This window comes from Engystomops pustulosus, chromosome 4 (genome assembly GCF_040894005.1).
Source record: "Engystomops pustulosus chromosome 4, aEngPut4.maternal, whole genome shotgun sequence".
Classification (NCBI taxonomy): Eukaryota; Metazoa; Chordata; class Amphibia; order Anura; family Leptodactylidae; genus Engystomops; species Engystomops pustulosus.
Genome location: NC_092414.1, coordinates 144319215 through 144333983, shown reverse-complemented (window position 1 = coordinate 144333983; position 14769 = coordinate 144319215). Strand labels below are relative to the sequence as shown.

Below are 14769 nucleotides of genomic sequence, written 5' to 3'. Positions count from 1 at the left end.
ATACTACAGTATGACAGTAGAGGGCATATTTTCACTACCTGTGGCTGCCTTCAATAGATGCAGACAATCATAGAAATAATGAAGCCTTCTTAGTGATGGTGATCTCCACAAAATTAAAGTGTGCCATCCAATGTTGTGATCCGATTAGATCACTGTGTTTAAAGGGTTAAAGGAAACTTACCCCCACGGATCTACCTATTAAAGGAAACCTACCACTTGTAGTGGCAGGTTTCTGATGGAAATACAGGCAGTCCCCTACTTAAGGACACCCGACTTACAGACAACCCATAGTTACAGACGGACCCCTCTGCCCACTGTGACCACTGATGAAGCTCTCTGGGTGATACTATAGCCCCAGACTGCAATGATCAGCTGTAAGGTGTCTGTAATGAAGCTTTATTGATAATCCTTGGGCCAATTACAGCAAAAATTTTGAAACTCCAATTGTCACTGGGGCAAAAGAAAAAAAATTTGTCTAGAACTTCAATTATAAAATATACAGTTTCGACTTACATACAAATTCAACTTAAGAACAAACCTCCAGACCCTATCTTGTATGTAACCCGGGGACTGCCTGTACCGGGCACCAGCTCAGGGTGAGCTGGTGCCGAAGCTTATTTTCGTTAGTGTTTTAAACCGCGGTATCGCGGTTTAAAACACTTTTTAAACTTTATAGCCGGCGCAGGCAGGTACGCGCTCTGCGCTTACCATGCGCGCGGCTCTCTATCACTTCCTATGTAGCCGCGCGCATGGTAAGCGCCGAGCGCGTACCTGCCTGCGCCGGCTATAAAGTTTAAAAAGTGTTTTAAACCGCGATACCGCGGTTTAAAACACTAACGAAAATAAGCTCCGGCACCAGCTCACCCCGAGCTGGTGCCCGGTATTTCCATCAGAAACCTGCCACTACAAGTGGTAGGTTTCCTTTAAGGTAGATCGCATGGTAGGTGCCTCTATTGTACATGAGGATAGCCCTTTTAAGGGCTAATCCTCACGTCCCCTGTATCCTTTTCTAACTTTTATTTCCCTAATATTTAAAATTTTCTAAAGAGGCTAATGGGCATGGAGTAGCCGGAGTTGAGGCTACACGGCACGGCTACTACACACCCCAGCAGGCTCTTTGAACCTCCTACCCGCATATATCTTCAGCGCGCACCAAGTTTTGTTTTTTTTTTTTTTTTTTTTCAAGAGGTCACTTAAAACCAAAAGACACCGCTGCCAAATAGATGACATTGTAAGATAAATGAAGTAATCTCAACAGCTCCCCTCCCCCAAAAAATATTCAGACTCAAGATAAATGGCGTCTTATGTGTTTTGAACTGTACCCACAGATGCCGCACTTGACTGAACAATGCCCACTACCAAGTGCCCCTGTGACAAGTAAAGGTAGATTTGTACATGCCGATTTAAGGTCTTAAAAAGCTTATTACTTAAAGGGGCATTCACATTTAATTAAATTCATTTGCCATATGTAAACATTTCTTCAATTGGAAGTTATTAAAAAAATGAGTCCTGCCTGACCTCCTGAATTCAGTGTTCATTACCAGAGGACGGCCGGGCATTTTTAGAAAATTTGTGAATGTCTTAAGAGTCATAAATTTCCAGCTTTTTCATCCTGACACATAGGGCTACTTGATACAACAAATGATTTACAATGGTTTTCTTTTTTAGCTTTATTTGGGGTTAAGTTAACAATAAGAAAAAAAAAAGGCTATTTGTAATATACAGTAATTAATTCCCGCTTAGGTGACGTATTGATATATGTGTAGTTTTTGGTAAACAAGGCGATTATGGCTATGCAGGTGAATTTTCTACCATTTTATTGGGTAATATTAATATGCAATACTATATATTTCTTTATACGTTGTGTCTGTGTTTTTTTTTTAGAATTGTATGTCCCCATTAAGGTCATAAGAGATCCCAAAAAAAATTTAGCAGCTAAAAGACAATTTTTTAATGTGTTAAAACTGAATGCTGTTCTTTACAATGCAGTTTAGTTTATTTTTCAGATGAAACCGCCTAAATAATTTTAATGTGGTTGTTACGTATAACACTTTCTTATAAAATTGTAACCAAAGGACCATTGTATCAGTATGGATGGACTAGGGCATCTATAGAAGTAATTTTTTTTCCCCATCACTAGTAGTCGAATTGTATAAATTATCCAAGAGTTCCTTTTGTCCCTTTTCCCTCACAAACTAGTTTTCCCCAAGTAGAAACACATTTTCTAATAATAAAAAACAGTAAAGCGCCAACCATAAAAATGTCTCAATGACATTACTATATAACATATACAATTAGTGGATGAGATAATTTGCATAATACATAAGATGACATAGTATTAGTAGGTGATTTAATGATTATGTTACTACACAGTAAATAGGCGCTGAATGTCAGGTCCTAGGAGATGTCGGTGTGTTTCATGCAGCAGTAATGATATCCGGTTTATTCACACTGAGGACCAGCACACACCTAGTAATTTATTTGTGCTTGTTTATACACACGCGAGGCTTGCTAAATAGGTTTGTACTTTGAAGCGGTGAAGAGAACTAGTATTACCGGAGTGGTGTGAGAGCAGCAGGACGAGAGGAGGGCAGAAGATCTGCATCGCGTGTCAGGAGAACATTCCAGGCAGACTTGTATCACTTTAACAGTGGGAAATAGAGGCCTGGCTCCACAACTGGCTCCGTTCCTCTCCTTATCTTGCACGCCTGGTGGCCCAGTTCCCAGTTTGAAGGATAGACATTGGTTTGGCAACTCCATTATCGATAGTTATTGACTCATGGTTTAGTACAACTTCTTTCACCCTGTGCTGGTGTGCAATATAGTAGAAAACTAGATCGCAAGTGTCTTTCCAAGGGGTATTACTTTGCCCTGGGTCCTAATAGTAGATCTCCCATCATCATTATCAGCAAGAAGATGATCTAAAGCGATCCTTAAAATAGCAATTTAAGATATTAAATATTGGCAAAACAATAAAAACAAACAGATGGCATAAGCCAAAAGCAGCTACTCAATAGTTTTATACATTGCAACTGCATGCCCATCCACTACGTTTACTTCACTGTGGTGATAAAGTGCCTGGATACCCAAACAAACTGAAGAAAGCAATCGCTGGCCTCAGCAATACATGGGACAGGACTCCTGAGATCAGTGAGAGGAATGAAGCACTGAAAAAGATAGAGAATGGCATCTTTCACCATATTTACAGCCTAGCAGCATTTGTTCCCCATGGAGGGGGGGGGGGGAGGGGTGAGGAGAGCTCTAGCCTCCCCTTCTCCAGCTGGAGAGGACGTCTGTTACACCGGGCTGCGACTCGGAAGTAGCATACGTTCGTGTGCATGAAGCCTTATAGTAGGAATGGGAGGAAGCAGCTTTCAGGCACTTCTGGTTGTGCTTTTGAGTCCAAAAATGAAAAAAGGATCAACATGACCAATGCTTCAACCAGAGCTGACTAGGGAGAGTCCATTCTTCATCCCCCATGAGTTGGCCAGATAGATGACTACTTTAGCAAGTACAGGGTCACAGAGAATTATAGTTTTATACTTTGACAGAACCCACATTTTCTAGAATAATGACACAGCCAACTGGGTATGATGGATGAATGACGACTGACTACCAGCATCAACTATCTTATCGCAGACATTAACCCCTTAAGGACGGAGGGTTTTTCGGCTAATTTCTCGCTCTCCAACTTCAAAAATCCATAACTTTTTCATTTTTACGTGTACAGACCTGTGTGAGGGCTTATTTTGTGCGTAACAAATTTTACTTTCCCGTAATGTTATTTATTTTAACATGCCGTGTACTGCGAAGCTGAAAAAAAATTTCAAATGTGGAAAAATTGAAAAAAAACCGCACGTCACGTTCTTGTGGGCTCAGTTTTTACGACTTTCACTCTTCGCTCCAAATAACACGCCTACTTTATTCTTTGGTTCGGTGCGATCGCGGTGATACCAAATTTATATAGGTTTTATTGTGTTTTAATACATTTTCAAAAATTAAACGAATGTGTACAAAAAAGAAAAAAATTTTTTTGCCATCTTCTGACGCTAATAACTTTTTCATACTTTGGCGCACGGAAATGTGTGAGGGGTCATTTTTTGCGAAATGAGGCGACGTTTTCATTGCTACCATTTTGAGGTCTGTGCGACATTTTGATCATTTTTTATTTCATTTTTTATGTTATGTAAAAAGGTGTAAAAGTCGCATTTCGGACATTTGGGCGCCATTTCCCGCCTCGGAGGTCACCGCCGGCCGTAACCGTTTTTATATTTTGATAGATCGGGCATTTTGGGACACGGCGATACCTAATATGTCTGTGATTTTTACTGTTTGTTATGTTTTATATCCGTTCTAGGGAAAGGGGGGTGATTTGAACTTTTAATATTTTATTAATTTTTTTTATTTTTTAAACTTTTTTTTTTCTTTTTTTTTTCACTATTTTTTAGACCATCTAGGGTACATTAACCCTAGATGGTCAGATCGCTCCTACCATATACTGCAATACTATAGTATTGCAATATATGGCATTTTTGCAGGTCATACATTACAATGAGCCACTGGCTCATTGTAACGAACCTGCATAAACCATGTAGCCTCGTGTCAAAAGAAGACCCGAGGCTACCATGGTAACCGATCGCCGCCCCCCGATGACGTTCGGGGGCGTGGCGATCGAAAAAAAGATGGCGGCGCCCGCGCGCCGCCGTCTTTTAAACGCCGCCCGCGACTTTGCGGGCGGCGTTTAGAGGGTTAATAGCCGCGATCGGTGCAAGCACCGACCGCGGTTATTAGCGGTGGGGGTTTTGTGCAAAATGCAAAAACCCCCACCTCTGTATGAAGAGGACTCAGCCCGTGAGCCCTCTTCATACATCCCTTATACCTCTGCGCCGTAGAGCTACGGCGCAGAGCGTTAAGGGGTTAAATCATAATGTATTTTTGAAAATTCCATGGATTGTACCACATACAAGACAATCCCCTATTACAATCATCTCCCTAACTGTATACTTGTACATAATAAAGATGGAGAGATTTCCGTATATACTTGTTTATAAGCGACTCGAGTATAAGCCGAGACCGACAATTTTAACACAAAAAACCTATTGTCTCTAGTATAAGCCGAGGGTGGGAAATGCATTGGTCACAGCCTCCCCAGTATACAGCCTGCCAGCCCCCTGTAGCGTATAGCCTGTCCGTCCCAAGCATCAGGACTTCAGCTGCTCGCTGACATTATAGTGTGTGCCAATGCCGACACACATAGGAGAATGTCAGCAAGCGGATGACGTCACAGACATTGCAACGGACAGTGCGGCGACATGGAGCTGATGACGAAGCATTTTATGTATAGAAGAGGAGGGGGCGTCGGAAGGCCAAGGTTTTTCGTGACTCGAGCATAAGCCGAGGTGAGGTTCTTCAGCACATTTTTTGAGATAAAAAACTCGGGTTATACTCAAGTACAGGCGGTCCCCTACTTAAGAACACCTGACTTACAGAAAACCCCTAGTTACAAACAGACCTTGGGATGTTGGTAATTTACTGTATTGTAGCCTTGGCCTAGGATAAACAGTTACAAAGGTGTCTGCAATTAAGATTTATTGTTAATCCTGGTTCTTATGACAATCCAACATTTTTAAAATCACACAGAGACCAAAAACATTTTTGACTGGGGTTACAACTATAATGTTAACAGTTCCGACTTGCATACAAATCCAGTTTAAAAAAAAAAAAAAAACCCTAACTAACCTAGGCAGTACTTGTATATATGGTAATTACAATGTGTTCTCAAAGATGGTTCTCACTCTTAATGATCATGTAATGCCTTGCAGAGACATCATGGGAAAGAACGTGAAAAAAACTCCAATGTACTTTTTTTTTGTGTGGGATGTAAATCAGGTGAATGCCACATAGAACTGCCCTATAGAAATAGAAAATGTCATTCTATCATAAGGCCCAAAATACAGAATAAAAATTTCAGGATATAGTACTTTTTATTAAATATAGATAACGGCACAGTTTTTTAATTTTTTTTTTAACAATCATAAAAGTTGGGTTAAAAGAAAGAAATAAGTCATTTTCTGGTGACACCTTCCCAGAATCAATATTCATTACACTAATTAAAAAAAAAAAAAAAAAACCTAGTGGCATTATTCAAAATATACTCTGAAGCTTTCAAAGTTTCCCATTTTCAACCACGGGCAGATTTAAATATAGACAATTATTCTGGCTTTTGCATTGTCTTAGGATTCTGGGCTAGGCTTTGCATCTTTATTGGGGACCAAACTTATTTGGTATGTGGAAAGGTCTGGTATAAGTCAGCCTGGTCTGGGATCAGTTTGGGGTTTTGGTCTGTTGAGGAAACAGGACAATTCTAATTAAAAGACAAGGCCTGTGGGTTACATGGGTTTTTAAGATGAATGGTCAGTCTGCTGACACTCGAGAAGGAATCCTAGTTTTGAGTTTTAGTTAGGTTTGGTATTCAAACATTAACTTTGCCGAGCAAATTATCAGCTTACCTGTTTGGTCCCCCAAGGAGTGTCAGAGCCATCTGACTGGCACAAACTCCTGACATTTCCAGACGCTTCTCAATGGATAAGCCATGCTTTTCTGCCACAATTAAGAGCTTCTTGTGCAATCCATATGAAATGCTGGGGACCACCAAACCAGAATCTATGGGATAAACAAAAGTTAGAGTTTAGAGAAACCAAAGCTTGGGCTGCAGTTTAAGCAAAGCAATACAAAAGGAAAAAACTCCAGCACATCCATGGGAATCCGTATAAAATAGTAGTTTTATTTCATCCACATAAAAATCCAGACATCACAATCATGGACACCGCAAAAAACCAACTTCGTCATGGTGTGCCTTGCCATGACTAAGTCCGGTAGGACGAAACGCGTTGGTTTTTCGATGTGTCTATGATTGTGATGTCTGGATTTTTATGTGGATGAAATAAAGCTACTATTTTATACGGATTCCCATGGATGTGCTGGAGTGTTTTCCTTTTGTATGCTGTTGAACCGAGGGACTTCGGATTACATCTCCGTGCACTGGGAAACCAAGAGCCTTGTGGGCGAGCTTGACGCTATTTTGTTTTTGTTAAGCAAAGCAATACCCCGGAGAAGAAAGGAAATAGTTCATACACATATAGTAAAGAAAGAGGTCTTTGTAAATTAAAGGAGTTGTCCAGCTTTTAATACTGCAAAATCCATCAAGTCCTACGGATCACTTATATAACTTTTTAACAGCTCTATAACATGAAAATACACTTAGCATATATAGTAAACAGCATACGATCATAAAGAGGATGGGGAAAACCATGGCTTTACATTGAAAATTAACTCCGAAAGGAGCAGCTAGACGGGCCGAATCCATAGGTCTCCTACAAGTTGCTTAACAACGTTGTATTGAACAATTTTTTTTTACATAAAATTGTTAAAAACAATGTATAATTCATGGGAGGTAAATGGAGAGGAGGAAGGGAAAAGATGTAGGAATGTTAAAAGGTGATGGGGAGGGGAGTAGTAGCAGTAGGTCCATGAAGGTCTGGATGTGCAACATAATAGAGTGTTGCACATTAATTTGGGAATTTTACGCATACTTACACTATACTGTCTAAGGTTTCTACAAGTTAAACTATTTCCTAGTGCCCAGCTCCCAATAAAATAACTCTTTCATTCTGAATATATTGTTTACTTTCTCCACCCACATTACTTGTATGGGGGGAAAACGGTCAGAGACATGGTTTGGGATCAGTAATCATATTTTCATTTATGACCCAGAACTACAAGTGAAACGAATGTACAATATTTGGCTCACTAGTATAGTTGTATACAGGCAGTCCCTGGGTTACGTACAAGAAAGGTTCCATAGCTTTATTCTTAAGTTGAATTTGTATGCAAGCGGGAACAGATAGATTTGTAATTGTCCAGACTATTTATTTTTTGTTCCCTGTGACGATTGGATTTAACATTTTTAGGGTTTGGGGTTGACAAGGAAACAAGGATGAATACTAAAGCTTCACTGCAGACACCTTACAGTTGATCATTGAAGCTGGGACTTAAGTTTAGTAAATTACCAACATCCATAGAGCTTCACCAGAGGTCACATTGGGGGAAAAGTCTTAAGTTTGTTTGTAACTGTTCTTAAGTCTGTCTGCCTGTATAGTTTCTGGAAGTGGTGGTTAGGAAGGAGACATTAAAACATATTAACATAAAATGTTTCTATTGGCTTTTTTTTTAGCATTTTTCAGGCAATGATACATGAAACAGAAGCGTTATATAAAGAAAAAAATAAGTCACAATTGCAGATGGCCTTATGTAACATCTGCATATTTTTTGTGGAGAGATCCAGGCTGGATATCCACAGGTTGGGGTTGCGTATAGACAGATCTAAGGGTGCGCTCACATGAGGTGTTTACATTGCGGTTAGAAACACAGTGCAAAAGATCGGTGCTGGTTACAGATCACATACAGTACAGACCAAAAGTTTAGACACGTTCTCATTCAAAGAATGTTCAGTATCCCCCACCCCCTCAGACAATAAAAAATGTAGATTCACACTGAAGGCATCAAAACTATGAATTAACACAAGTGGAATTATATACTTAACAAAAAAGTGTGAAAACTGAGAAAATATCTTATATTCTCAGATCTTCAAAGTAGCCACTTTTTGTGTTGATTACTGCTTTGCACACTCTTGGCATTCTCTTGATGAGCTTCAAGAGGTAGTCACCAGAAAAGGTTTTGCTAAGAGAAGACTGTGTGTAGCAGAGACCTTCATGGTAAAACAGCTGCTAGGAAAAGGACAGGCAACAAGCACCAGAGACTTGTTTGGGCTAAAGAACACAAGGAATGGACATTAGACCAGTGGAAATCTGTGCTTTGGTCTGATGAGTCTAAATTTGAGATCTTTGGTTCCAACCACCGTGTCTTTGTGCGATGCAGAAAAGGGGAACGAATGGACTCTACATGCCTGGTTCCCAACGTGAAACATGGAGGAGGTGGTGTGATGGTGCTTTGCTGGTGACTTTGTTGGGGATTTATTCAAAAGTAAAAAGGTATACTGAACCAGCATGGTTACCACAGCATCTTGCAGTGGCATGCTATTTCATCCGGTTAGGATTTAGTTGGACCATCATTTATTTTCTAACAGGACAATGACCACAAACACACCTCCAGGCTGTGTTTGGGGTTCTACGCCAGATGACCTGGCCTCCACAGTCACCAGACCTGAACCCAATCGAGGTGGTTTGGGGTGAGCTGGACCACAGAGTGAAGGCAAGAGGTCCAACAAGTGCTAAGCATCTCTGGGAACTCCTTCAAGACTGTTGAAAGACTATTTCGGGCAACTACCTCTTGAAGCTCTTCAAGAGAATGCCACGAGTGTGCATAGCAGTAATCAAAGTGAAAGGTGGCTACCTTGAAAACAACATATTTTCAGTTGTTTCAAACTTTTTTGTTAGATTTATAATTCCACATGTGTTAATTCATAGTTTTGATGCCTTCTGTGTGAATCTACAATTGTTATAGTCATGAAAATACAGAAAATATGGCATATGCGATTGGGTTGAACCCCATCAACGGAATTTGCATTGTGTTTTTTAACGCAACATAAACCCCCTGTCAGAGATCGCATTAACGCCTCACCAAGCGTCATAGACGCATGATGAGGCGCCATTACTCCCCAGAATAATTGCCAAGCGTAAAAGTACGCTTGGCAATTATCCCTGGCTGTAGTGTGTGAGCTGAGCGGTCCGGAGCACAGCAATGGTGTGCAGGACATTACACTGGCAGCGCGCGGGCCGGCACTGCTCAGCTCACACTACAGCGCTGGTAGCCTGTAGAATGGAGCTGTTCCGGGTAGCCGTGATGTCACGGGAGGGGCGTGGCTTACTACGCAGTCTCCTCACAGGAAGTAGAGCTGTAATGGCTGCCTGCAAGTAGAATGTGTACAGGTACTGTGTGCATACATGTGTATGGAGGTGAGGGGGCCTGACAGGAGTGGATGTGATAAGGTCAGGGAAGACCTGTATGTTACATGGGACTGCATGTCTTGCAGGTGCTGAGTTGGCATGAGGTGTATTTTACATAGGACTGCATGTCTGACAGGTGCTGAGGTGGCATGAGGTATATGTTAGGTGGGACTGCGTGTCTGGCGGGTGCTGAGGTGGCAAGTGTGTGTTACGTAGGAATGGATGTCTCACGGGTGCTGAGGTGGCAGGTGTATGTTACGTGGGACTGCATGTCTGACAGGTGCTGAGGTGGCAGGTGTGTGTTATGTAGGACTGCGTGTCTGGCGGGTGCTGAGGTGGCAGGTGTGTGTTACGTGGGACTGCGTGTCTGGCGGGTGCTGAGGTGGCATGAGGTATAGGTTACGTGGGACTGCGTGTCTGGCGAGTGCTGAGGTGGCATGAGGTGTGTGTTACGTAGGACTGCATGTCTGGTGCTGAGGTGGCATGAGGTATATGTGGGACTGCGTGTCTGGCGGGTGCTGAGGTGGCAAGTGTGCGTTACGTAGGAATGGATGTCTCACGGGTGCTGAGGTGGCAGGTGTGTGTTACGTAGGACTGCGTGTCTGGCGGGTGCTGAGGTGGCAGGTGTGTGTTACGTAGGACTGCGTGTCTGGCGGGTGCTGAGGTGGCAGGTGTGTGTTATGTAGGACTGCGTGTCTGGCGGGTGCTGAGGTGGCAGGTGTGTGTTACGTAGGACTGCGTGTCTGGCGGGTGCTGGGGTGGCATGAGGTATATGTTACCTAGGACTGCGTGTCTGGCGGGTGCTGAGGTGGCAGGTGTGTGTTACGTGGGACTGCATGTCTGGTGCTGAGGTGGCATGAGGTATAGGTTATGTGGGACTGCGTGTCTGGCGGGTGCTGAGGTGGCAGGTGTGTGTTACGTGGGACTGCGTGTCTGGCGGGTGCTGAGGTGGCATGAGGTATAGGTTACGTGGGACTGCGTGTCTGGCGAGTGCTGAGGTGGCATGAGGTGTATGTGAAACAGGACTGCATAAACAGTAAAAACACATAAAAAATGACAAAGACAAAAATTCAATTAATAAAAAACCTAAAAAAAAAATGCCTCCCCCCAACACAGACACCAAAAAAAATAAACCAAAATTTCTTTTAAAAAAAAGCATTTTACAAAGCAACTATCATGGATTTGCAGTGTCGGCTGCAGTCTGGCCACTGGGGCTCGGCGGCGGCTGCCACAGTTTGGTCACATGGGGAGAGGGATACATTGTGCGTTAGCCGCAGTGTGGTGGTGGGAGGTCTCGGCGGGCCGCAGTGTGGTGGTGGGAGGTCTCGGCGGGCCGCAGTGTGGTGGTGGGAGGTCTCGGCGGGCCGCAGTGTGGTGGTGGGAGGTCTCGGCGGGCCGCAGTGTGGTGGTGGGAGGTCTCGGCGGGCCGCAGTGTGGTGGTGGGAGGTCTCGGCGGGCCGCAGTGTGGTGGTGGGAGGTCTCGGCGGGCCGCAGTGTGGTGGTGGGAGGTCTCGGCGGGCCGCAGTGTGGTGGTGGGAGGTCTCGGCGGGCCGCAGTGTGGTGGTGGGAGGTCTCGGCGGGCCGCAGTGTGGTGGTGGGAGGTCTCGGCGGGCCGCAGTGTGGTGGTGGGAGGTCTCGGCGGGCCGCAGTGTGGTGGTGGGAGGTCTCGGCGGGCCGCAGTGTGGTGGTGGGAGGTCTCGGCGGGCCGCAGTGTGGTGGTGGGAGGTCTCGGCGGGCCGCAGTGTGGTGGTGGGAGGTCTCGGCGGGCCGCAGTGTGGTGGTGGGAGGTCTCGGCGGGCCGCAGTGTGGTGGTGGGAGGTCTCGGCGGGCCGCAGTGTGGTGGTGGGCGGTCTCGGCGGGCCGCAGTGTGGTGGTGGGAGGTTTCAGCGAGGTTTGGTTGGGGGGTTGGTGGCGTTGGCTCCAGTTTGGTCAATGCATGATGTAACATCACTATATCTGCCTCCATTTGCTATTTAAACACAGAAGATACTGACACATGATTTTCTTATATAATTAGCGTCTATCAACATTATATACAGCCATGAGTTATATACTTGTATTACTGAAAATTTCATACTCCTTCCTGGCTAAAAATACTCCTCAAAAATAGTAAGAGGAGTATTATTACCCTTCTAGAAATATGTTAGTGCGACCTCTGCCCCCTGTGTGACTGCATCCTAAAAGAAATTACCATTGCCAGTGGATTGCAGTTCTGGATTCTGTGCAGTAGGCCAGAAACTTAAAGAGAACCTACTACAACATTTGCACATATACAGCTAGGGACAGGTTCCTATAGAGCAATATTAACCAACAGTCAACCTTCTTTTAGCTAAAAATTGTTTCCTTTACATACAAATAAATCAACTTTATCTTGTATTCCCCGGAATCAGAGAAGGCTTGTCCTGCTCGGCCAGCCTGTTCCATCTACACCTCCCCATGTTCCATGCCTCTCCTCACCGTGGTCTCAGGACATGCTGAGATCATCACAGGTCCTTTAGCATCCTAACAATAGAAAACTGTACAACATGCATATATCTAAATCACATGAAATCACAGCAGCCTCCATGGTCTACTCCTCCCCATCTTCCATAGATGCTGCTGTGATTTCATGTGATGTTTGGGGTAGATTTTGCAGATGAAAGAGGGCCTTAGATTTCACTTCAAGTGCCCAATGAGCTTGCTCTCCATGTTCCATACAGCAGAATATCATAACCCTGAGACTCGTCAATCAGGAACAAAGAGGCAGAACAGTGCAAGTAACTCAAAGATGCAGGGCTCAAATTAACTCAGTTAGTGTGATGGACTCGCATAAGGCGAGTTACAAATTCTGTTTGAAAACTTATATGCAACACTGCAGCCATGGAAAGGAACCATTTTGGGAAAAGGGCAAAGCTTTTTTAGTTTTTAGCCAAGTCTGTATTTTGGGTGGGTTAATTTGCATGACAGGTTCTCTAACAGAAAGATCAAGTTGGTCTATCACAACTCAGCTGTCAATTTCTTACTGGAGCACAGTCATATTATATGGCATTCTATGATATTTCAATGGAGAAATGGTCCTGCAGATAAACATTTCAAAGTCGTTAAAAAGTGAGCTTGTACTTAAGGCAAAGGGCAGAGTTCAAAAGGGCCAGCATTCTGATAAGGAAAGATATAGCAAGAGCAGACCATGTGTTTCCTTAAACATTTTACAGAGTTGCGTGCAACAAGTAGACTAATTTTACTATGGGTGCCACCCATGTCACATGGGGAGCAGAGTCTGTTGTTCTATTGCACGAAAGCCTGGTAGCTTTGATAAAGAATTGGCACAAGAGCCAAGGCATGTAGCCAAGCCTCTCACCTCAGATAGAGGCAGCTGGCGACTTCTGGCAAGAGTACTTCTCCTTGTCACGATATGTTGATGGAACTGGCCAAAAGCCAAAGCTTGCCCTTCCGCCCTGTGCCCTTCTTCCCCAGCAACTCATTACAATTTATCCAGAATGAAGAAAAAAAAAAAAGAAAAAAAAAAAAAAAGAGAAAAAAAAAATTGCGAGCAAGGATCCAACCACTGCCATTAAAATACTATATATGCAGTGAAAATTAAAGGACATCTACCACCAGGAACAGGGATTGTAAACCAAGCACAGTGACATGCTGGTCTGTGCACCCTCTGTCCGGATACACTCTTTAAGCATCTTATGCCCTTGTTTTCAAGGAAAAAAAAAAAAATTAAAAATTATGCAAATGAGGCCAATGGGCCCTGGCTCCATTAAACCTAAGGAGCCTGAAGCCTTTCAGGTGCATTTGCATAATATTAACTTTTCTTTTGTAAAAAACATGGAATAAGAAGCTAAAAAAAGAGCAGATCCTGCCAGAGGATGCACACACCAGTATGACAGTGTGTTTGGTTCACAATCCTTAATCCTAGTGCGCCACATCTTTTACATTAACCAGCAAGCAAGTGGTCAACATTCCCAATCGCATGTTTCAGAGCAAACACATACATCGGACCATGCCCCTTGCGTTTCAAAATACCTGAAATTCAACATGTGAATGCAGACTGAAAAACATTAAGACTTAACAACTTGTGACGCGTTAGTACAACCACAAGTCCACTAAGGGAGTATGGAGAGGGCTTATGGACCAGTGGCTCACCTTTACAGATCCATAGCAAATTCTCCATATACTTCAATACATAAGTATTGCAGTATATGATATGCGCAATTAGACTTGCTAGGCCACAAGTAGGCCATTCTGTGGGCGGGCACCCAGGGCATCACCCCAGCACAAAGATCACATGGAAGACAAAAAATATATATACTAGATTATAAGCCAAGGCCCCTAATTTTAACACAACTTGGAAAATTTATCGACTCAAATATAAGCCTAGGGTGGGAAATGCATTTGTCATGGCCACCTCTAGTAATGTAATGCCCAGGCATGGCATTCCTGGTACACAGCATGGAATAATTAATGCCGTCGCTATGAAGTACAATTTATGACAAAACCAAGCCCTCACACAGCTCTGTACATGTAAAAATAAAGTTTTTAGGTGAGGAGTGAAAAATGGAAATGCAAAAGAGAAAAAGGGCCAAGTCATTATGGGGTTAATTGGGGGGGGGGGGGATTAAATAGATCCCAGTGGATTCCCAGATCAACTTGGGCCATTACATCACTAAATATTAAGCATCTATTTAAAGAAGCCCTGTCAGGTCGATGTGGGACCCTAAACCAACCATAGGTTCTTATGGGCCTGTGGTGCAGGGTCCCAAATTGACCTTTTAGAAGTCTTTGCATGTTAAAAAAAATAAACTTTTATATAGTCCAA

General features: G+C 43.3%; 1 protein-coding gene across 4 annotated transcripts in view; it reads right to left on the bottom strand.

The window, feature by feature from the left end:
• Nucleotides 1-14769, bottom strand: part of EDC3 (enhancer of mRNA decapping 3) — a 37596-nt gene that overhangs the window by 2706 nt on the left and 20121 nt on the right. For all 4 annotated transcript variants that reach the window (XM_072147902.1, XM_072147905.1, XM_072147904.1 and 1 more), the window contains one exon: nt 6510-6663. In XM_072147902.1, coding sequence (XP_072004003.1) covers nt 6510-6663 — 154 coding nt within the window. The remainder of the gene's footprint in view (nt 1-6509; nt 6664-14769) is intronic.